The sequence below is a fragment of the Ptiloglossa arizonensis genome, chromosome 5 (genome assembly GCF_051014685.1).
Source record: "Ptiloglossa arizonensis isolate GNS036 chromosome 5, iyPtiAriz1_principal, whole genome shotgun sequence".
Lineage (NCBI taxonomy): Eukaryota > Metazoa > Arthropoda > Insecta > Hymenoptera > Colletidae > Ptiloglossa > Ptiloglossa arizonensis.
This window is the reverse complement of record NC_135052.1, coordinates 19,580,375-19,605,688: the sequence shown is the minus strand read 5'-3', so window position 1 is coordinate 19,605,688 and position 25,314 is coordinate 19,580,375. Positions and strand designations below refer to the sequence as shown.

At 45.1% G+C, this 25,314-nt stretch overlaps 1 protein-coding gene across 1 annotated transcript in view; it reads right to left on the bottom strand.

The window, feature by feature from the left end:
* LOC143146661 (LIM/homeobox protein Lhx9) overlaps positions 1-23,631 on the bottom strand; it is a 40,339-nt gene extending 16,708 nt beyond the window's left edge. The window contains exons 1-5 of the mRNA XM_076311136.1: positions 23,176-23,631; positions 21,736-21,926; positions 15,588-15,898; positions 6,398-6,571; positions 4,782-5,014 (exon numbers count right to left, since the gene is read on the bottom strand). Of these exons, the coding sequence (XP_076167251.1) occupies positions 4,782-5,014; positions 6,398-6,571; positions 15,588-15,865 (685 nt within the window). The 5' untranslated portion in view covers positions 15,866-15,898; positions 21,736-21,926; positions 23,176-23,631. The remainder of the gene's footprint in view (positions 1-4,781; positions 5,015-6,397; positions 6,572-15,587; positions 15,899-21,735; positions 21,927-23,175) is intronic.
* Positions 23,632-25,314: the final 1,683 nt, after the last annotated feature.

Genomic DNA, 25,314 nt, shown 5'->3' with positions numbered 1-25,314 from the left:
ACATGGAGTAGATTTTGAATACAAGGGAAGAAAAACTGGAAATTCAACCCCTCGGTTCGTAATCGATGTCCTGGACCATTCCACGGCCGAGAATATCTCCCTGGCAATTCCTGACCCACAAAATCTCGGGGTAAAATATTTGAAAAAAGGTGTCCGCTTTTTCTCCCTACGGCGAGAGAGGCGGGCCGACGTTGATGGAACTAATTTTTCAGCGTACGAGAGCCACGGCCGCGGCGAAAGCATTTTCAATGGCCGAGAAACGACGGACTTATCGCGGTCGCAATTCCAGCGATTCATCGAACGCGCCGGCCGACGTCCAGACGGAATAGTTCGAGAGATCTCCCGAACGGGCAAAAAGTGTCCCAATTATATATAAAGACAATAAAACCCGAACCAGTCGGCCGGTTCCCACCCCGGCCGGGGGCAGAGCGTCTCTCTCGGCTTGGTGGACGATTTTATGGCTGTTGGTCGTAAATTCCAGCCGGTAGTCCGAAAGTGATTCTCTCTGATCGCGAGTCGATTATAAAATAACTGACAAGCGCGCGGCGCGACTCTTGAACTCCGCCGAATCGTCGTAAACATCGCGAAACAAACGAGTCGACCGATTCACCAAGGCCCTGGGAATAAAATGGGACACGTCGTTCGACAAATCGAGGGTGTTTTGCGCGAGCGTTAAATGAATTTATCGGCCACGGTGCGGACGGAACGATTTTGGGGGATCTCGTTCCGCGACGATGCTTCCCGGGACAGTTAACGTCTCGTCGAATTAACATACGTTGCGCGGCCTTTGAATCCGATAACGCCCCGATGGCCTTTCCAATTCCACGCTCGCTGTTCTTCGATATTCTCGCGATTATCTCGCAACAGTGCGCGCGTGTATATTTTCGGAAGAAGTGCGCTTATCCGAGAATAGAGTTATCGGTCCGTGATACCATTTCGGTAGATTTCGGGTAATCGTGACGTTTCTTTGGTAACAATTCTGTGGTGGGTTTATTAAGTGCGTTTTAAATCGACGACTTGGGAGTCCGATTCATCGTCGTGGTCGAGAATTCGGGTTCAATTCAATTTTCTATTATCTGATACGTAAGAATAGAAATGTCGGTGGATTTTTTTGTACAAAAGTATCGATTTAGAACAATACAGGTGTTTCGACGAGTACGATGAAGCGTACATTTGTTAGGCGTGGTAACACGTTATTGGTGCGTCGGTGTATTAAAGCAGCCTCGCATCGATAATACTTAAGTATCGCGAGTAATTAAATTTTGATGTATCGGGCAATTGCATCGGTACATCGCGGCATTTGCGATGTCCCAACGCCGACATCGTTGAACTATCGTTGCATTTTGTATAATTAGATATCGCTACGTTTCGTAGACCGTTACTTTCTTTCTCGATAATACTGAAAAATGCGAGGAAAATGATGGATGACCCGGACCGTGTAGATCGAAGATCAACAATCCTTCAAACTACACTTTTAAAGCCCAGCAACGTCCACGTCGACGTTCGTATCTTGCTCGGAACCGGCTACTCCAACTTCTCAACGTCGCCAACCTTAATCAATATCATTAAGATGTTGGCAAATGTATCATCCTATCCGAAGACCGAAGTTTACGAAGTGCGGTATCTTCTTTAAACGAAACGGATACGTTTATCTCCGGTCGGAGAATTTTTATTCCAACGTTTACTCCTCGGTGCTAAATACGCGGCCAAAAATGGAAATTATTGTCCGTCGTGAATTTTAACCTCGATCTTTTCACATTCCGGAAAATTCAGATCTCATTCGGCCGGACTGCTTCAACCCTTACCCTCTTCGCCATTAATTGCACATTGAAGTGAATCTTTCCACGTCTCTCCTTCGATTTTTATTTTTCCTCGAAATCTCAGAATCTGGAACGTACTCGTGTACGAAAATTATTGTCTCTCGTAAAACTTCAACAACCTGGTCCTTTCACATTCCGAAAAAATCCACGTCTTATTCATCCTTCCGAGTCTCTCCTTCGATATTTATTTTTCCTCGAAATCTCAGAAGCTGGAACGTACTCGTGTACGAAAATTATTGTCTCTCGTAAAACTTCAATAACCTCGATCCTTTCGTATTCCAGAGAATCCACGTCTCATTCAGCCAGACTTCTCCGACCACTGGCGTCTTCTCCCTTAATTGCGCCTGCCTTTTCCCTTGGAACGTTTCAACCGACCAAGCTACATCTTCGGAACTTTTCGTTTCGATGTTCGCTTCTTTCCGTCAAATTTTATATTAAAGGTAAATATAAAAATTGTGGTCTATGGAGAACATCGATCCTTTCGTATCCCGGAAGATCGAAATTTCGTTCGAAGGGACGCCACCAACCCTTAACATCGTTCTTAATTGCGTTTTCCTTCTCCCTTGGAACGTTTCAACCGAGCAAAGTACATCTTCGAAACTTTCCATTTCGATGTTCGTGTTTTCCCGTCAAATTTTCTATTAAACCTAAATATAAAAATCGTGGTTTGTCGCAGGAACTTCGAGAACCTCAAAGATCGAGATCTCGTTCGCAGAGACTCCACCAACCCTTAACATCCTCCCTTAATTGCGCCTCCCTATTTCCCTTGGAAGATTTCGAGCGACGAGCGAGCGAGGCGTGCGTCTTGCGACGTTTCGGGCGAGTGGAATTCAAATCGAGTGCAATTTAAAGCAGCCGCGAGTCTCGTACAGACGAGTTTATTTATTTATTCAGCCCTCGAAGAGGAAAAGCGTCGTCACGGAATCGACGCGGGCTGGATCCGCACACGGCCGTCGGCGTCGAGCGGGTGGCCGCGTGGCCCCCGTACCGAGAGGATCGATTAGACAGACGGAAGGCGAAATTTCGTCGAAGAATTCCGCGCGGCTCGAATGGGAGAACACCTAACGAGGCGAGCGCGAACAATCTCCGGGCCGATTCGCGGGCCCGTGATTCTCGAGAGCTACGGCAAATGTTTGCACACCGAAGGAACCAGCCATTATACTCATTGCTCGGCAAATAATGCAACTCCCTCGGCTAACCTGTTCGATTCGAGGGATGTGGAGTAGGCTGACGAGTGGAACGGAGAGGGAGCAGCTAGACCGGCTCGCGAGGAAGAGAGATCCACCGGCTCGTGGCACAGAGCCAGGCGTGTTAAAGAAAGAAGAAGAGAGCTCGCGTACACGGTACCACGTGTTCCCATGGTTTTAATACCGATGTTTGAAAGCACACCCCCGTTTACCATCCGGCCCAATTATCCCCCTGGCAACCCCTTCCGTAACCTCTCTTACGTTCCCGCGCGTTGTTTCACCGCTGCCAATTACACGTATTTGCGTCCTCGGCACGACGAGAGCCGAGACTGGATTCTTGTGAATTCTTTATTGTTTCGACTGTACGACGAGTGGAACAAAGGGTCCGGCAGCCCCGGTTTTCTTTTCCACCCGCCCTTCCGGCTTCTACCTATTGTCGCGCGATTAATCAATCGACGAGTCGCTCGGACGTTCGCGCGATGTCGTTACGATCGAATCGAACGATCGAGTCGATTTCTCTCTAACGGTGTAGATTCTTTCACACTGGTGACTCTCCGACTGTTCTTCGTGGAATTGTAACCAACTTCGTGGCGATGATCTTGACCGAGTATCGTGATTCTTTTCAACGAGTGCATCGGTGTCTTTAGCGTCTTTCGTGTAAAGAGAGTCGCTCGTAATCAATATTCGTCGTTCAGAAGCGTCTCGAGAGGGTGGAAGAGTGGAACGTTCGTTTGCGAGAAGTTCAATTCGAGGGAAACACACGTGCGAAAGATTTGACAGAGATAGAAGGTACTTTGGATCCTGGAATTGCTAGAGAGACGATGGTGACCAAATGACCAAAAATGTTTAGTCACCATGAAGACTAAAATGACCAAATTGTTTTTGGATTCTATGTCTCTTTTCTGGGAACACTTAGTATCTCAATTAAATCTCAACGAAGAACCTAGTATCGTGCAGAGCAAACGTAGAACAGTCGATGACTATAGTGGAGAGACGAAACGTTCTTCGTCAATTTTCTTCGTCAAGAACGAAAGAAATCGTAGACAAAATGAAAAACAACCCAACAGACGCAAGATACCGGTCACCGTTGAAAAAACTAAGACACGAACGTCGGAAATTCCTCTTATCAAAGTGGTACGTCAACCAGCGAGAAAATTGAACCAGAAATCGCCAATTACTCGGTAACGGCCATAAATAATCCCGATGAGCGATGTTCGCGTTGCGAGAGAGATCCGTTTTTCTTTCGCCTATAAATTCAAACGTATTCGCGATAGCGTTGCAACCGGCCATTAGTTTGCACAATTCGAAATCTCGATGAATAACGAAACAACCTCTTTCGAGAATCCCGATCGCTGAAACTGAATTTTAACCGTTGGGATTCACTTCGACTCTCCCGCGTATGTAGACCGTACACAAATCAGCTGTTGCGTAGACCTGGTACAAATCACCAGCTATGTAGACCGCGTACAAATCATCGACTATGTAGACCGCGTACAAATCACCGTCTCCGTGGACCCCTTCTGAATCACATTTATCGCGAACCGCGAGCAGAATCGTACGGATCGTCGTACGCGTAGACGCGCCGTAATCTGGTAACCGATACGTACGATGAGTGATCAATCCACGCGCGTAATCTGGTAACCAATACGTACGAGTAGCGATTAATCCACGCGAGTAATCTGGTAACCAATACGTACGAGTAGTGATCGATCCACGCGCGATAAAAGTTTAAACGTTCACGAAAAAGGGGAGCGTATAACCAAAAAGTACTCACCAAGAGCGCCAGCAGCCAGCCTCATCGTGACAGGTAGTTCAGCCCCGGTGACTTCCGAGAGCTTCCTCTTTCTAGGTCGACCCTTCTGCACCGTGCCGGATGTGGTGATCGGGCTCTGCTCCGCGGCGCTGTAATAAGCCGGAAGCGGCGACACCCCTGGTGAACCGATGTCCTCGATACTGCCGGCTCCGCTCCCGTAATCCCCCGCGCAGCAGAGCAACTCATAGTGAGGTCTTGGGACCGACCAGCTCGTCATTCGTGAACCTTGCTGTCGAGTATTTCAGTGGCGACCCTGCGTTATCCCCCGAGTTCGATGAACGAGCGAACGCGGACTCGCTCGCGAGAGAAGACAGACTAAATGGCACGACCGCTTTCCGTTCGATCGGATCGATGGATCGACGGATCGTAGCCTCTACCATGATTCGCGGAGGCTTTGTTTTATCATTCGCGCGTTCCGATACGGATTCGCGAGCGACGGTTACGGTTCGAGCGCGGTTGTTGCGTGGACGTGTTCGCAACTCGCGGACCGATGCGACCGGTGATGAAATACGTTCAACTCGACTTTGTAGCTCTCCGTGATTCGCGAACGATCGAATTTTCGAAGAATCTCGATGTTACACGCTCTGGAAGATTGGATATAGAATATTGGGGACTTTTGAGAGTACAAAGAGAAGAATCTTGATAGCGAACGAAAGCACTGTGCAAACCGATGCGACTGGAGAACGAGAAGATTCGATCCGCTGTTTCACCGCGACAGATTATTTCTCATTTAAACCCGGACAAACGTAACAACGTTACACCGATAAAAATTCTTACACGTAAGATCCTTCAAAATTTCCCGTTATTACAGCTACTCGATGTCGTTTCGATCTCCGCCGAACGATAAGAATGCAAACCAGTAACCGGTTGAAGATTACCTCGAGAACGTTACAAAAGTACCTTCAGAATCCTCTCGAAGGTAGAATCTTACTCAAAGGTAGAATCTTACTTGAAGCTTTCGGCTAAAAATCGTGCTAAAAAAATTCCAACCGAAAATAATCGAAGACGCACGAGCGTGACTCGAGTCCTCACCGGACCACTGATCTCTAAACAGTTCAAGATCGTTTGTACCGGATCGGTTGGTGGATCGGTTGTCGCGACAGGTTCGACGTCCCTCTGGCGAACTTGAGCAGTCTTCTCCGAAAAAAAGTCTCCGTATGTCAGCGACGTAGGACAAAACGTCGCTCTCTCGTACGTAACTAAAGTGATTTGTACGCGGCCTTATTTGTCCGGCGATTCCCATCGAGTTGGATCGCGTACGCGGGATTAATAAGCGTTACGGCGACGGGCGGTGATAAGCCGCATCCAGCGATCCCGTCGATCCAACCGAGCGGTTAGCGGCACCGCGGCGTCTTTCCCTTTACGAGAACGCGCGTCGAGCTCGGCTCGGTCCCGTTTCTCAGAATTGAAAAGACCGGATTCACCCGCGCCGTAGGGCCGTCGTTACGCGGACGAACGGAAGGATAATAAGTGTCCTACGTCGACGCGCCTCGTGTTTCTGTCACTCTCGTCATCAAACTCGTTGATAACAAAGAGACGGCCTTTGGAGGATGGTAATTCGGGCTCGTGTTTCTCACCTACAGTAGACCAGCCCGTCCCTCTGCCCGAAATGATCGCCCTTGTTCAACGGGGTGCCGCAGGAGGCGCACGTGAAACATGCCACGTGGTAGACGAGGTCCCGCGCGCGCATCACCAGCTCCGAGGCGGAGATCCCTGCACGGCATCGGGAACATCTCGACACGGCGAACAACCTGGGGACAGAATATGCGCCGGAATTTTGCGACCAATCGTCTACGACGTTACGGGTTCGAGCTTTCGTTCCGTAGACCACGCGATAACTCGATCGTGAACGTTCCTCCGTGCGTGATAAAAGAAATTAACGAGGACCGATTCGATGCGTATCGCGCATCTCGCGGAGTGTACGTCACAACTGAATTCTAGTATCGCGATACGATTCCGCGACGAGATTCCCGGAGGTGAACAGAAGAAGAGGAGAACCATGGGAAGTACAAACGACTCGTTCACTCGTCTTTGTCGCGGGACCGTATCTGATCGTGAAACAAAAATTTTATAGATTAAAGTCACTTCATTTGCGTGAAACGTCGTTTAACTCACGACTCGCGTAAAGAAATATTGAGACGATGGTAATTTTACTTATTTTCTACTCAGTGGAAATAGAAGGTGATCGCCAAGAGTCACTACTTTAACAAATGTCTCTGTAAAGGGTTAGCAAATATCTCTCTAGAGAATATATTAATATAATTATCGGTAAGAGTACGCGACGGATGACGAGCAGCGATTTGGACTCGAGTTAGATGGCACGATGAACGAATCTTTAGCGGACGATGGTTTATATACATGGTTTTTGGTTATCGGTGATCCTGGTGTTTAGGTTCTGTGTCGGTCTTATCGGAGTGCTTGGTGGTCCTCGCGTCTTCAGCGGGTTAACAGGTCGGTGGAGATCAGGAGAGCTCGTCGATTCGAATTTCGTTCGTCTTTTGAACTGTTCGTTTGTCAACGATTCCTTGTTCAAGCAACTGGGAGAGTATACGGAAATTTCAAGAGCGAAATTAATCGTTTTTTACAATACTTTGGACACGGTGAATCGTCCAATTCGAGTTAGGGGACTATCGATATCGATTCCTGCGGAAGGTTTGCTCTTCGAGTTGACACAGCTTCTAGACCAAGCTGGTTTAATAGGTGACAATTAGTGACAAGTGTTTCAGGTTTGGAAAGATATTATTTATCTTCGGATCGATCGTTTTCCTGGACGTTTGCTAAATTTTAGGCCTTCGAAGGCTGACCATAACGTCTGACCCAACACGATTCGAAATTCCTTCCAGAGATGAACTTCTCGGCTCCGTACAGTACACCTCAATGACATAAGAAGCAATATCGGTGCCAACGATAGATAGTTTCCAAACCTTTCCAAACGAACAGCAGTTCGTACAATACACCATTCAACCGTAAACTATCTTTCAAATACACTGTCATTCAAATACAACATCTTTCGTACACTCTTCGAGGCTCGAATAAAGTATCGAACCTCTACGAGAAATTATTCCCTAGAACCTAGAACTCTCGCGTTCGCACCACACCCAGTACATTAGAAAAGTCACTCCTGCGCGTAACGAGCAATACATTTCTCGCAAGGAGCACCGCTCTAGACGCTACCAATCGTTCCTTTAACGATCTCCGATTACTCTCGGGTGATTACTCGACAGCGTGGTATCAATGCGTAATTAGTTCGCAAGACACTTGAGTCAGTGTCCGCTCTCAGAGTCTTCCCGGTAAGTCCGAAGCTCTCCATACGGAAACCGCCATCGTTATCCGAACGTGAACGTGAACGAAAAATGTCTCGATCACTGTTTTTACGCAAATTGTTGACCCTCGAGACCCGTACGATAGGGAGAGCAGCTCGGTGTGTCTTTCGACAATGAAAACTTCAAAGCTCTGTTGGGTACACCGTAACCGGCAACTACCGCGATGACTCAACAATGCGATCCCTTGGAACTACGTCGTCCTCGTATCTGAGCACCAATCAACCCTACCCCGGTACGACAAAACCGTTTCAATTCTCCACGGCAGCCAACGAGGATCGAGACTCGGTTCGGGCGTCGTTCCGGGTTCCTTCGAGGCGAACCGTTCCCGATCACGCGTTCTTCGTAGAATCCCCTAATTACAAAATCAACGATCCCGATCGTCGCTCGAATTCATCGATCCCTGCCTCTCTTCCCCGTTCGCGCACGTGACCTACGTTGTTCGTGACTATCCGCTCGGACCAAAATCGGAGAACAATGCCGTTCCCCCTCTCGTGAGCGTTTTTTCTTCCGCTGATACACCATAACGCCACCGGGGTGGGGGAGTTGTTCCTTGGGAGCTCCTCTCATATCGGCCGTCGACGATCAAGGCAGCGTTACAGTTTCCGAAGCGCGAAAACCAAATAGAGACAAAGGGGTCGGATATGGATCGTTGCATATTGCATGGGAGCCGGTTGTATTCTTCTCTAACGAACCAGCAGCCGTTCCAGCCTGGAGGAATACCGGTCCACGGTGGGTTCCACCCTCGCATGGAATCCTCTGTCACGGACGATCAGCGTGGAAGAGGGCGAAGAGGTCTATGGGTGTTTGGAGAAGGCGAGAGAGAGAGAGAGAGAGAGAGGGAGAGAGAGCGCGAGGGTTAACTTTCGGGGTTTCTAATTTTTCTTCTTAGGTATTGGGTTCTTCGAAGTCATTTTTCTTTTTTGTGGAAATAATGAAACACGATTCTTTTAGAGTGTATAAACGTTTTATTAAATTGTGTATCCTTCATTTTGGAAAGCGAGTGCAAGAGCTACCGAGTGCAACTATCGCGATACGATTACGAACACTTTACGAACAACACGATAATTTCTAATTCTAATGGGACATTTCTGGCCGTTGTGTCCTTGTTAATCTTGTAGAGATTATTAGAACTTTGAAGAAAAACTTTGAATTATGTTTAGCATCTTCGGCTCGATACTAAGTGTAATAATGTAAATTTTCCATGAAGTAGGAGACTGTTCAAACTATTGATCACCTCTGTGATAAAATATTCCAGATAACTTTATTGATATGTCTACTGGCAAATTTGGAAGCAGTAATTATGCTTTCACTACTGGAAGAAATTATTTTGAATTTTATTAGCATGACAATTATTTCTGAATAACAACAATGATCAATCGACGATCGAAGAATTGAGGAAACTGAAAGGAAATTTTATTCTGCCAACCTTCTTCTGCCTGGGGTTCATTATTTTACTTCAATTTCGACCTAGCTTCTTTCAAATACAATTAACATTTTATGTTACAAAAACCCAATGTAACGAGTGATAATAAAAGAGAAAGAAACTTATTTCTGTTAATAAAATATAAGATTTTGTCGATAAATTATAAGAACAATTTTAAATAGTCGATGTAATTTCTTCGCTGCTGTCGGTAGTCTGAACATTAATTATTTGGACTTTTAATTAGATAGAAGCTTGGTTCTCTTATCGATTATATCAACGTGTATTCAAAACACCCCATAATCGAAAAGGTGTACTATTATCAGTGTCTAGAATTAACGAGTGATCTTTCCCTCATTTTCCATGTAGTCGGTGGTCTTCCGTGCGAATGAATTGCGATAAATAAATGGTCTCGCTTTCACGAACGTTAACTGCATTTTCAGCTCGGATAGTGTCTAAAAAACGTGAAGTGGATCGTAGAATCTAATGAACATCTATTATTATTACAATATCACCCACCCATATTATAATAACCTACTTTTTAAATTCCATCGAAATAACAAGAGCACGAGTCGTTCTCCAAGAGCACGATCGCTTCAAAATTAAAGTAACTTTCTAATCGAAGCTATTTGAAATTACTTTTCGTCCTATACAAAATGACAAATTGACAATCTTATACATTTGGACAAATTGTCCTATACCTATTGGACAATTTGTAGTTCATACGTTAAATCGTTCAACGAAAAATCGTCTCGTTGCTTCAGTGTTCATTTTAAAAACAAAATTTTCCGAAACAGATGAAATCGTCTCTCGAGAAAATTCGTATAACTTTCAAACACCCCACGAAGTGATCAGCCGACGAAACAGAATATACCTATAAATCCTACGACAGCCACCTCTGTTCACGGAATATGTACCTCGTTGGACAACACTTGGTATAAGCAAGAGACTTCCAGGTTTCTTTCCACGTGGTAAGAAACCATAGAATTTTCTCGTTACGTATCCAACCTTACCGAAGAATGTCCTGTGACGTACTTGAACCCCATTCCCTTCGTCCCCCTTTAATTATTTCGTTCCGTCGCCGGTCAGAATGTAGCGTTGATTAGGCGACGATTACAGGATCGTATCGCGGCACGTTGGTAACTCGAGCTTTTTTCCGGTTTTCGTTAAAAATATAACGACGTTCAAGATGGCGGGAGTCACGAACGTCGATCGTCTCGTTTCTCAATTTCGCGTCCACGTTTTCCGTCCGGAAACCGGTAGACGAAAATAATCTCCACCCGAATATGCAAACTTTCTTAATCTTCATCCAGCACGGTGGTTTGCGTTCTGTCGATTAATTCACGCGCGCGTCGGTGCTTTCGGAAAAGCTCCGTTCGCATTAACCACCGTCTACCAGAGATACTTCCGGATTGAATAATTCATACGGGATTGAATATTTAACGTCCGCTTCCCGTCGAGGCTCGTCAATTTAACAATTTCGATCCGCTTAACGCGAGCAACGGAGAGAGAACGAGACAAACGGAGGGTGAAAGAAATGAGAGAAAAAAACACAACAACAACGAAGAAACGGATCTCGCGCTTTTTCGAGGACTGCGGGCTTGTGAAACGCGTGTTCCCTCGCCGCGAACTGATATCCAACCGAGCCACACCGCTTCGTAGAGAAAAACACAATAACAGATTCCCGCATCTAATTACCGTCTCTACAATGGCCGCGTTTAACTTAATTAATTTCATTCATCGGGAGTTTGCATTTTAATATCTTAATCTACAACGCTCCGACAGTCCGCTCGGACGAGTCCGCCTACGAACGCGCGATGCGAACGAGATAACCGTGAACACTTTGCATTCGAACCAGCCACCAGATCCTCCATCCATCAACACTTCGTCTAATGCTTCTAGTTGTTTTCCCTTCTGTTACGTTCCCTCGTTTGTCCGGTCCTCGGTTACGATTTTTGTTTCGCGGACAAGACCTTAGGTGGGGTGAATTTTACGAGCAGCATTTGCTCGTGTTTCTCACCTTCGGAGATTTCGCAAACATTCTTTGATGTAACACGCGTGCTTTTACGTACCTGTGTAATAAAGACGTCATAATAGCGATAATAATTCACGCGAGCGTACAGAAGGTCAAGTTACTTGGGCGATTTCCACACCGATGAGGGAGGAAGAGACGGATCGCTTTTGAACCGTTTTGTTCGTTACATTGTACGTGGTAGAGAGAAGAAAAATTATATTGTAACGACCAAGGTGATAATAATTATAATGGTTGATGAATTGAACGAATCCCACTGTATTCGAGTTTAGAAATAGGTAGAGATTTTTTATGTTGCGTAAGACGTTGACGATAGACTTTAGGGAAAATTATCGAGGGATATTTGTAGTCTACGATGTAACTGTAAGGAATTATGCGGAAGAAGACACGGAAAGAATAATTGTATAATAAAGTAGACTACAAAGGGTGTTTGATCATTTTCGAATCAAGTGGGTTACGAGCGGTATCGAAAACTGAGGAATTGTGCACGTTCGAAACGCATACGAAGACAGTAGAATTTCCATTGTTCTAATCGTTAATATCCGAATGCATTGTTAGTTCGAACGTTCTATTACCGGTGCGAGTAATACCTGGTACAGATCGTAATAATTTAACACGGGTAATGAGAGAAGAACGCTATAACGACAATCGATGCACCGAGAAATGAGAATCGCGTTACGAATCTTCGAGAGATTCGTAGAGTCGGAATTAGGGATCGAGGTAAAACAAAAATTCACTCTCCGTGGAACAAAACACCGAGAGGAAATTTGTAGAGATATATGCAATTATTCTATTTCCATTTCGACATGATTCCATATTGAATACGAAGTAGCTTTTGTCCGAAACATTTTCCGATTCGACGAACAGTTTGGAGGCAGTCGTGGAAGAACCATTTTGATCGATAAACTGTGAGTCGTTTTACATTGCAACAGTTTTTCGTTCGAATGAAAAAATGTTATTCAATATTCCACGAAAAAAAAAGAAAAACATTTCGCGAGCAGACCGATAATAACGCGAGCTTGAAGATAATAGCGAAAACAGTGAAACGCGTGTTATCTCTTAGAAGTGGTTTCATCCCCTTACAGAAAAATTGACTAAAAATATTATTAATTTCCAAAAGTTGGATCACCTTGGATATGGAAATTTCACACCACGAGGTATAAAAAAAGAAAACCCTACACTCCCACGAGGAATTATCGGAATTCTGGAGGACGAAGAGAACAGAAACGAAAAAAATAAAATTAAAAGAAACAAGATTCGCAGTCGCGGAAACACTCGCGCGAGCAGACCGATAATAGTACAAGCTTGAATATAATAGCGTTATCTCTTAGAAGTGGTTTCATCCCCTTACAGAAAAATTGACTAAAAATATTATTAATTTCCAAAAGTTGGATCTGGATATGGAAATGGAAAACCTTGGATATGGAAATTTCACACCGCGAGGTATGAAAAAAGAAAACCCTACACTCCCACGAGGAATTATCGGAATTCTGGAGGACGAAGAGAACAGAAAGGAAAATAAAAGAAGAAGAAAAAGAAAGAAGATTCGCAGCCGCGGAAAGACTCGCGCTCGGTAAGAAATTAATTGCACGAATCGGGCGATTGCGATCGACAATAGGAAACGGTCGGATGAATGATCCAGCGGTCGATCGATCCGCTGCCACCGAAACAGGGAGAGGAACACGACGAAAAACGAAGTGTCGTTCGGTGGCGGAAAGGTATTACTGGAAATCGTGACCGCGTCTTTTTATCGCGGTGAGTATATCACCAGCGTGGAATTTCAGGTCCCGGTTCGGCTACCTAGGTACCACGGCCCAAGAGCCGGCCATTAGTAGACATTTTGTGTGGTCCGGGGCGAAGTTTTGAGCGGGGCGGACGCTCCTATGCAAATTCGCGGATACCCCAATAAATACTGAAACGGGAAGCCGTACGACGGCCCAGTGGAACCGAGACCGGTGGATCTTGCATTAATTTCGGACGTCATTCCGGTAATTCGACGTGTAGCGGTTCGACGCGCGATCGGAATCGCTTTGTTTCGCGACGCAACCCCGAACAGTAGGGATGAACGCGAGGGAACCGTGGTAATCGTTCCGTGTGTTGCGGTTTTTTAAACGAACCTTCGAACGAAAGACAATCTCGTGGAAAAGAACATCGGATAGGGATCGAATCGAAGGAATCGAGATATTTTCGATCGGTTCGAGATCGGTTTGTTCATTCTTCGTCGTTGGGGAAATCGATTGATCTTCGTACATTATATTTCAGCAACGATGAAGACTCTTGTCGAATAATCTCGCGAGATTCATTTGCAGTATTAATATTTGTGGAAAGTTAACTTCGTTATTATTCTCTGTTTACTTCGAACTTTTAATTTACATTTATTTTAGCAATTGTAAATGTTCCCAGGACACATTTGTTCTGTTATAAGTTTTTGCACACTGATCGCTCAAAGTAACGTAGTAGGTTGTTCGATAAGTTTTGTCGTTTTCTCCATTGTAAAAAATTACTATGATACTTCCACTTTGAACAAATATAAATGTACAAATGAGTCGATAAATCTACATGAATCTTCACACATGTTCATCAAACGATAGTATCATCTTTCGAAAAATAAAACAACGAACCTAATGGTTCCATCTCTTATCGAACGACAAAACTTATCGAACGATATATTACACCCAAAGACATTGACTATTTACAAATAATCCTCTCTCCAACGTCACCATTTGTAAAATTCTTTCTTCGTAACTCATTCCTTAGAATTCCAACTCCAAAGAAATCCTTCGTCTCCCTTTCCCTGCAATATTCCTACTCCCACAATTTTCATTCTCCCATAAATCTATTTCAGCAATTCCCAATACACAATCAACCCCAAAGAATCGTTCTATCATAAATTTTCACACACTGATCGCTCAAAGTACACCCAAAGACATTGCCCATCAACGAATAATCTTCTCTCCAATGTCACCATTAGTAAAATTCTTCCTTTGTGTCTCACCCCGTAGAATTGCAACTCCAAAGAAAGCCTTTGTCTCCCTTTCCCTATAATATTCTTACTCTCATAATTTTTATTCGCCCAAAAATCTGTTTTAAAAATTCCCAATACACAATCAACCCCAAAGAATCGTTCCATCATAAATTATTGGCACACTGACCGCTCAAAGTATCATACACCCAAAGACATTGCTCATCAACGAATAATCCTCTCTCCAACGTCACCATTAGTAAAATTCTTCCTTCGTGTCCCACCCCGTAAAATTCCAACTCCAAAGAAATTCTTCATCTCTCTTTCCCTATAATATTATTACTCTCATAATTTTCATTCACCCGAATCTCTGTTTCAACAATTCCTAATACACAATCAACCCCAAAGAATCGTTCTATCATACATTTTCATACACTGATCGCTCAAAGTATACCCAAAGACATTGCCCATCAACGAATAATCCTCTCTTCATCGTCACCATTAGTAAAATTCTTCCTTCGTACCCCACCCCTTAGAATTCCAACTCCAAAGAAACCCTTTACCTCTCTTTCCCTACAATATTCCTATTCCCATAATTTTCATTCGCCCAAAATTCTGTTTCAACAATTCCCAATACACAATCAACCCCAAAGAATCGTTCTATTATAAATTTTTACGCACTGATCGCTCAAAGTAACATACACCCAAAGACATTGCCTATCAACGAATAATCCTCTTTCCAACGTCACCGTCTCTCTCCAACCCACCCCGTAAAATTGCGATTTCAAAGAAATCCTTCGTCCTCCTTCCCCTACAAAATTCCACTCCCCCAATTTTCATTCTGGCATAAATCTGTTTCAGGGATTCCCGATCCATCCAGGATCGGAATGATCCAGCATCGAAGAATCGTTCCGTGATCGCCGGAAAGCTCGATCCTGACCCTCCTCGATGAATAAAACTCCGTAGACGTTGTCGCGAGGGTCGTCCTCGTTGAACGCTCGGTAATCCTCTTACGACTACTCGTACTAACCTATAATAATCCTCTTTGCAGTAGATGTTGCCGTCCCTGGCGAAGCACGTCAGCTCGGCGGCGAGCGGCACCCGGCAATGGCAGCATCGGAGGCAGCCGCAGTGCCACGCACGGTCGGCAGCCCTTAGGTACCATCGCTCGGCTATCTCCCTGCCGCATCCCCCGCAGCCGAGGCTTCCGTCGGCGTTGTTGTTCTCACCGGTGCCGATCTGCCGGTTGCTGACGGCACCATTCCCTGGCGGGGGTGTGCTGCTCCCGCAGCCGACTTCCTTCAGCATCTCGAGGCGGACGGCCGCAGCCACCGGCGCATTCTACGGACAAACGGCTCGGTGACATTTCGCGAGATTTACAGTCCGATTCGCGGCGATCTTCCCAGTCCCCCCGTCGATCCTAACTGGCCCCGAGATCCAACCGCTACCGAGATTTAGCATCGGGAGATCGCGATCGCCTCTCGTGAATTCAGAAATTTCTACATCGTACAGCCGACCGCGCGAGACTTTACGGACGAAGGAAACGAAAACGGAGCGTTTATCGAACGGTGCCTCGAGAAACGAGCATTTCGGGTGAGCGAATTGTCGAGGCGAGGCGAGTGACACTGTACGATCTGCGTGGCGATGTTCTAGAGGAATTTTTGCGGATTTTTTTCACTATTGGACTGCGTTTATAAAAAATCGGAGCGGATGAACGTTTAATTGCTTTCGAATGAGGTGCTTCGTCGAGTCTGCGTACTTTGTCGAATCTGGGTCTATTCTTTACGAAGTTTCGAGGTTTTAGTCAAAAATTGATGTGTCATTTTTCGAGAGATACAAGGTTTTGGTAATCTTGGAACAGTTGTCACGAGTGGTTTAATTTTCGAATCTCGAATAAGAGAGAAGTGTCTCGAGAGTCGTGGATCTGGTAATTCGCTTTTGAAACGCCTTGTATATCGTAAATCGACGATGAGACTACACCGTTGCATTATTTTATGATTTTTGTTGGAACGATCGATGAACAATTTCATCTTTCAACGGACACCCTCAAATTCTGGCAATCAGAATTCTGGCTCGAATTTAACAATCATTCTCTTAACGCATTTCACCAATGATTTCTGGAGCATCTATTACGAGTGAAAAGTATTTATTTCGTTCGGACGGTTTCATATTTTTTAATTCAAACTTTTTACGCGTTTACCGAAGCAACGCACGACAACAAAAAGAGAAAACGAATATGAAATATTCAAGTCGGTCTTTTCGGATTTATCCGAATTATTATTTCGTTTTTTCTCATGGAATAGTATTCAAACATCCACGCTACTCGGTTTTCAGGGACGAAGCGTGTGTCGTCGAAAAACGAAAAATTCAATAGTGTTTGCTATCCTTTGTTACTTTTAACGGAAACGGGATGAAAAATGACGAATGCGTTATAAATACAAAAAAGTGTCGAAAGTAGCAACGTCGCGCCCGACTACGTATTTAATCTGTTCCGGTGTTTAGATTTTGACAGTTTCGGTGGGTAAACCGTTCACCGCAATAGAGACGGGCAAAATATTGATCCGAGATAAAAGGTGAACATTTTATTGCTTACTCGACGAATGAATGTCAAAATTTGAATTATAGACCGAAACATCGCGCTAGAAAGAAATAAAAATTAAACTCCTCGATCTATAGGTTGATTTTATCCTTTATAAAATTTTTATCCTCCAGATCGCGCTAGATTCGTCGTAAATTTAACGCAGTGCATACTTTTAACTCTGAATAATCCGAATACTGGTCTACAATACTTATTTCATTCATCAACGCAATTATAAAAAAAGAACAACGTAGATCTTCCACGAGAATCGGTCAAAAAAGTCCGGACGACATAAAAATTTTCAAAGCTTCCCTACTCTTGGATAAAAATTATTCACACCTCGCAAAATATTCCTTCGAGCGATTCTCCCAAGTAAATCGTTCAAATACCTCCAGTTCCTCGCAACCCGCTCCACCGTATCGACACAACGCTTCTGTTCTCGTTCCTCGACCTCGAGATCCAAAATTTCCGAAACACCGGTGCAGGGTGCCCCACAAAATTCACAATTAATCCAAATATTCCTCGGGAACCAAATCTCCACTAGTCCACGTATCTCGTGAACTTTGATCTCGGATCAGGGCGTTGGAACATCGATAGAAGGTTTCTGGTCTCGATCTTGTCAGTCTCCCACGGGGTAAAGCATCTTATTCAGGAACACCCTGTATTTAACTCGCGAGTACTCGAGATCTCGCGGGCCACTCGTCCCCCGTTTCACGATGAAAATTCTCCGCCTCCCTCTCCCCCAGGTCGGTGGAGGGGGCGGTGGTTAGTTTTTCTCGCGGTGATCGCGATGACGAGGTTCCCTCGGCGAAGGACTCCGTCTCCTCCAGGAGCGGCGTCGTCGTCGCAGACCAGCCGCATTCATTCAGGACACTTCTCGGCAAGCGGCGCACGCAAGAACCGATGAATGAAAACAATTCGTGACTGCTGTCCCGTTAATGAATGACTCCCGGGGTAGTGGCTCTCGGTTTCGAATCGGCCGCGAGCTAATTAGTAGAACCTTGCGGATCGCCACAATAACTCAACGTCCTTTACGAGCGCGGGCCGCACGTGATTTCCGTAAGTTAAATGGAAGGTGACGTCGCCTGGAATCACCGTACACCTCGTTTTACCAAGGTGACGCCGTTTTGCTCCCGCTTGTCAACGACGTATTAGGCCGAACGTGCGCGCGCTGATTTACAACTATTCCAACCCCAACCCACCCCACCCCACCCATTCTTTTCTGTTTTCCTACTCGTTATCTGCATACTCTTTTTTCTCGCCTCGAGGACGAGCTCGTTTCGTTGTCGAAGATCGTGCTACGGTATTTCGCGACCAGATTATAGTGGGATGGAAGGATGCAACTTCGCCAACGAACGATTGCTGATCGAATGGATCGTGATTTTTTTAAATATTCCCGTGGTTTTTTTTTTTTGTTTTTAGAGCCACTTCGACGGTTCGTTGGATTCTACTTTGTGTGTGTATTTCGTCTCCAAGTATCGTTACGATTTTTCTAAATATTTGTAGCTTTGTTGTTCAATCCTCTACGGACTCACTGAATCTTTCGAGGAATAGTTGGTTAGTTTCATGGGGGTCTTCGAGGATTCGCGATCACGAAAACTTGAAAACTAGAGACTTTGCGTGGGTGACATTGAGTTCGTAGAATATAGAAAACTTGGAGAAAATTTCATACACTTCTGAACATTGGTTCGAATTGAAGAATAAGTCGATTTGAAAAAATTTAGTGTGTCCAGGTGTATTTGTATGATTTCAAGATGCAGTGTGTCTGGATATGATTCCAAAGTACAGTGTGTCTAGATATGATTCCAAAGTACAGTGTGTCTAGATATGATTTCTAGTTATAGTGTGTTTGTATGCTTTCGAATTACAGTTTGTACAGGTATGACTTCGAATTACAACGTGTCCAGGTATGACTTCAAATTATAGTGTATTTGTGTGATTTCAGGTTACAGTGTGTCTAGGTATGATTCCAAATTACAGTGTGTCTGGATATGATTTCTAGTTATAGTGTGTACAGGTATGACTTCAAGTTACAACGTGTCCAGGTATGATTTAAAATTATAATGTATTTGTGTGATTCCAAATTACAGTGTGTCTGAATATGATTTCTAGTTATAGTGTGTACAGGTATGATTTCTAGTTATAGTGTGTACAGGTATGACTTCAAGTTACAACGTGTCCAGGTATGACTTCAAATTATAGTGTATTTGTGTGATTTCAAATTACAGTGTGTCTAGGTGTGATTCCAAATTACAGTGTGTCTGGATATGATTTCTAGTTATAGTGTGTACAGGTATGACTTCAAGTTACAACGTGTCCAGGTATGATTTCAAATTATAGTGTATTTGTGTGATTTCAAGTTACAGTGTGTCTAGGTATGATTCCAAATTACAGTGTGTCTAGATATGATTCCAAATTACAGTGTGTCTAGATATGATTTCTAGTTACAGTATGTACAGGTATGATTTCAAATTATAGTGTATTTGTGTGATTTCAAGTTGCAGTGTGTCTAGGTACGATTCCAAGTTACAGTGTATCTATGAAGGGTTAATCGACCTATTGTCACGATCAAAGTAACCGACAGAACGAAGCGTAAAGAATACTACTATGTCCCAGCTACAACACAGTCCTGGAATTTGTTATTTCGTACATTCTACCTTGTAATTACGATGGCGCCAATTTTTGAATTTCAGATACTGCACGAATTGCGGTAGATGGACTCTAACACGCTCTACAATGAAAAAGATATACGTATTTATCAATTTTATTTCTTCAATATTTCACCAAGAAACATGTCTTCGCCGTTTATTCGATCGAACGAACAAGTACAAAGATATTTACAAACATATTCGACGTCCCGTGGTCTGTTCGATTTTGAAAATCGATTTCTTTGCGCGTTATTCCCAAAACGAATATTCTATAATTTTAATAAAGAAATATAACGAATGTTATGCTCGTAATTTCTTTTTTCCTTTAGATGGGCGACGCTTTGCTATTTTTTACATCAAGTGGGAGACTGGTCGATTCGATCGATCGTAGAAATAATTATGCGAAGCGCGCGATAATTTTGTCCAATGACGAACGAAGATGTTGGAATATTTCTCGCAAACGACAAGAAAGATGGTCCTTGATTTCCCATAAATTTCCGACCGTTATTCGAGTAACGTTCATCGGTTTCTATTTTCTTGTCATCCGATGACAAACACTTTCCTTCTATCCCTGTTGCAACCTTCCGAAACTTCTATTTTATCTTCCAATGGTACTGTCGCCGATTTCTTCCTTCCAATTACACGTTTGCTACCTTGGTAAACTTTCGTATCTTTAAATAATTTCACCAGACTCCGTTCTACCAAACAAAAGTCACGGGCGGTTAAAATATGATTTTAATAATTTCCCCGTGACACGCTGACACGTACCGTCTTCGATTTTAATAAAATAAAGTACACGGTACTCCGTTATAGTTACAACGCTCGAAGTAATCGAAGACATCCATCGCGTCAACAATTCCAAACGTTACGTTAACCGACGCATTCGATAAAAATAATTCTATTAATTCTCTATTACTTATACGCAAACCCCGACCGTTCCATCGTGAAAATTATACGCAGTAAATTACGTTACGGAAAGGTTTGCTCCAAAGGTCAGTTTAATGTCTCGTTGCTCTCTTACGAATTAAATAAATCATCGATTCTGGTGTCAGAAGACACCTACATCTTGAAATATAATTGATATTTATCCTCGATATTTATTACTCGTCCGTATCGTCAGTCCCTCGCGATAAAAATTCACGAAAAAGTCACAGATCGAAGTTACCATTGCAACGCAAATTAAACAAACGATCTCGGGGAAAGGCGCGTCAATTATACAAATCGCTCTAAAAACCTTGGAAAATCCATCTTGAGCCTATTTTCGTCCCTCAAACGAAACCTATAACTTAAAAACACAAACCATATCCATCCTCGATATTTGTTTCTCGTCCACGTTATTGATTCTTCTCTATAAAAATCCACGAAACCTATAATTTCAAACCCCAACTATATTCATCCCCGATATATATTCCTCGTCCACATTATCGATTCTTCTCTATAACAATTCGCGATAAAAATCCACGAAATCTACAATTTTAAACACGAACGATATTCATCCCCATTTTGAGCCTATATTCTTTCCTCAAACAAAACCTATAACTTTAAACACAAACGATATCCATCCCCAACATATACTTCTCGTCCACATTATCGATTCTTCACGATAAAAATCCACGAAATCTCTAACTTCAAACACAAACGATATTCATCCCCGATATTTGTTTCTCTTCCCTATAATCGGTTCTTCCCTCTAAAACTCCACGAAAAACGTCCGCGATGGAAGCCACCGCGTTAACGGCGATTAAATAAACGAACGAGACGCGAATTGTACAATGTACCCACGGTCTCGCGGAAAGGCGCGTCAGGTAGAGGACGGGCCGCGTTAAAAAGCATCGAAAATCCGTTTCCAGTCCGTTCCCGCGTGGTTTGACGCGAGACCCTTCCGTCAACTCGTAACGTCAGCCCTCGTCCCGCGAAATTTTAATGATCGTCCAGTCTCTGTTCTTACCTACCTGGTCGTTCGTTTAACCAGCTGGAAACGCGGCGTCGAATTCCACCCGGCGCTGGCTGGCGACGCCGTCGACGTCCCTTCCGCTGCTCACGGTTGCCCGTCGCTCGCCTGTTCCCGGTCCACGCGAACGATCCCCGCGTCACGGAATTATTCCACGAACCTGGCTATTTCCATCCGTACGGCTCCGGCGACCTTCAACACCGAGTTTTCCCAAGCTCGTGGAACGAACCATCGAACGATCGAGCGAGCCTCTCGAGTCCGTCGGGAGGATCACGCGAACACGGCGATCGCGTTCGTCGAACAAGATTCAACGCACCGAGAATATTCGTTCCCGTAATTCCACGCGACTCTTCGAACGGTGTGTACGCGTACACCGTAACACGACACGGATTTGGAAAACTGTCCGTCACCACGCTGTTAATTGAACCGACCGATTGTACGTTACGAACAATGCCTCGCACACGCGGCACGAATGCTGTTTGTATTCGGTGGGTTCGTCGGGTAAGAAATTCTCGTTGTCACGCATGTGCGACAATGGGGGATCTCTCGTGACAATCCGCGCGATACGTGCCAAACGGAGATGGTAACTGGGGAACACTTCGGGCTTGAATCGGTACTTCGAGTGAAGGAAGGAAGTAAGTTTTCGTAAATGTAGTTTTATGGTTTTCCAGTTGTCCAGAGCTCCGTGTTTCGGTAATTCGAGTCTGTTCGGCAGGAGACGTACGAAACGAACAATGTCCGGTTAAACGTCGGCGGAATCACCGAAGTAACGATCGGATCTATCGAGAAGATGAAACACCGAGACTCGAACCGAATTAATTCACACCGGAGGTTCTATGATGTTACAGATCGGACGTTTACGAAGTTAGACCGCAATGTGGGCGTTTACGACACCCATCGCGAAACGACTCGAGGATAAGAACGGATCGAACCGAGGTACGAACTTATTCGATCGTTTCCGGAACCGTGGCGAAGCGTTCCGCGCGTATCGAGTTACACCGTGTCGTAAGTGTACAATCGCGCAACGATAATTGCATCCGTGCGGCTTCCAGAAGGGAACCGGTCGTATATACACGCCCTGACGCGGCGATTATACACGGCGTGTATACGCCCATAGGTGAATCTACTTCAGCGGATCGCCCATAAGATGTCGTTGTCAACCTTGAAAACGTGGCAGCACCGAGACGCCCGAAAAAAATTCGAATTTCCCGATACGGTTCACCGATCAACATTTCCGGTATGCTGCTCCATCGATCGTAAAACTCGTGTTCAAAGATTATTTGGAACAGTGGTAGCCGGTGTTAACCTGGACGGTCGATCTCCGCGTAACTCGTGATCACAAAACGTACTCTCGACCGCGAACCGGCATCCGTTTCGACCAAGTCCGTACGGTTGTCCCGATTCTCCTCTTCGAAAGCTCGATGGTCAGTTTGGTCGGTACCTGTCCACGAGTTCTCCGTAGGATGGTTCCCCCGTTGGTTCCCCTGTTGGTTCCCCAGGTGATCACCCAGCTCGCTGCTGGTCGCGTCTCTATCAGCTGGTCCGGGTCCGGATCATCGTCGTCGAGTATCTCCGCGTGCACCGGCGTCGTCGTGATCGTGGTCGTCGCGGCTGCTTCGGCACGTTCTCTCCGCGTCGGTTGCGCGCCGGCGGATCGCGTCACTGAACAGTACTCGCGTACCCGGCGTTCACGAACGGCGATCGCGCGGCGCCGACGGTTCACGCGGTACCGTAACAGGCGAGTTCCTTCCGTCGAGACGAGACGCTCGTCGCGAGGATTTTTCCACCGCGTAGTGAAAAATTGTGCGTGGCACACGGGTAGACGGGAACGAGGGAACGCGAGAGCGAACGAGCGTGGTAAGGTCGGGCCGAGTGGCGGGCGAGTCGGCCGCGAGGGAAGCTGCTCCCCGTCGGCGTGATAGTACGATCCTGGGCTGGCCAGACCAGGGCCAGGGGCGGACGTCGGCATGCCAGGATAGAGGGGTTGGCCTCCGCGTGCACCGACGTCGTTCCACGGGGTGGGGTTTTCGGCGCCCGACACCGAGGGGGTAGAGACGTCGGGACGCCCGGCGTCTGCGCGCTCACGACCGCTAGCTCCGTCCTCGTTCGCCCCGATCATTCACGGTTCGTACGTCCTCTACGACCAAGCGTCGGCCCGCGACGACGCCTGTAGTCCGACCGAACGACGGACGGCAGCATCCGCTCGCCGATGAGTTTACACGCTCGTTTTCTTACACGATTTCGAGGGTTTGCGCTTTTTAATCGCGAACAGCTATTCCGGGTTTCGTCGGGGCTCCCACGGGTTCGGTTTCAACGAGGTTTTGGTTAACGGTGACTATACAGGGGGATGGTAGAAATAGGAGTGTATTGGGACAATTTGGGTTTATCTTTGGGACGAGTTTGAGTAGGAATTAGCGTTTTCTAAGGTGCGGAGGGTTTTCAGTCGATTGAGTTGTAGGTTCGATCGAGGCAAAGTAGGAACAGGAGTGTATTGGGACAATTTGGGTTTATCTTTGGGACGAGTTTCACTATGAATAAGCATTTCCTAAGGTGTGGAGGGTTTTGAGTTGTTTGAGTAGTAGGTTCGATTGAGTCTTGCACGGGTTGAGTTTGAACGAGGATTTGGTTAACGGAGACTTTAGTCGAAAGAAAGTAGAAGCAGTAGTGTATTGGGGAAATTTCAGTTTATTTTTTAGACGAGTTTGACAATGACCAACCGTTTCCTAAGGTGCGGAGGGTTTTGAGTTGATTGAGTAGTAGGTTCCATCGAGTCAAAGTAGGAATAGGAGTGTATTGGGACAATTTGAGTTTATTTTTGGGACGAGTTTGACTCTGAATAATCCTTTTACAAGGTGTGGAGGATTTTAAGTTTCTTGAGTAGTAGGTTCGATTGAGTCTTCCACGCATTGAGTTTGAACGAGAATTCGGTTAACGGTGACTTTAGTCGAAAGAAAGTAGAAGCAGGAGTGTATTGGAGCAATTTGAGTTCATCTTTGGGACAAGTTTGACTATGAACAACCGTTTTCGAAGGTGTGGAGGGTTTTGAGTTGATTGAGTAGTAGGTTCGATCGAATCAAACTAGGAACAGGAGTGTATTGTAGCAATTTGGGTTTATCTTTGGAACGAGTTTGACTCTGAACAACCGTTTCGTGGGTTTCGAAGGTTTTGAGTTTCTTGAGTAGTAGGTCCGATCGAATCTTGCACGGATTGAGTTTGAACGAGGATTCGGTTAACGGTGACTTTATTCGGAAGAAAATGAGAACAGGAGTGTATTGGGGCAAATTGGGTTTGTTTTTGGGACGAGTTTGACTCTGAACAACCGTTTCGTGGGTTTCGAAGGTTTTGAGTTTCTTGAGTAGTAAGTTCGATCGAGTTTTGCACGGATTGAGTTTGAAGGAGAATTTAGTTACTGGCGAATTTCCTTTGGAATCAAGTAGTCGAGACGTTTGTTGAAAGAATTTATTCTTTTTGCGAAATGGGTGTGGGTGGTAAAATGACACAGATAGCACGTGTGTTCTACCGACCTACAGATTTGATTTTCGGCACTCATTTTTAGGGTTTTCAGATCCCTTATTTTCCA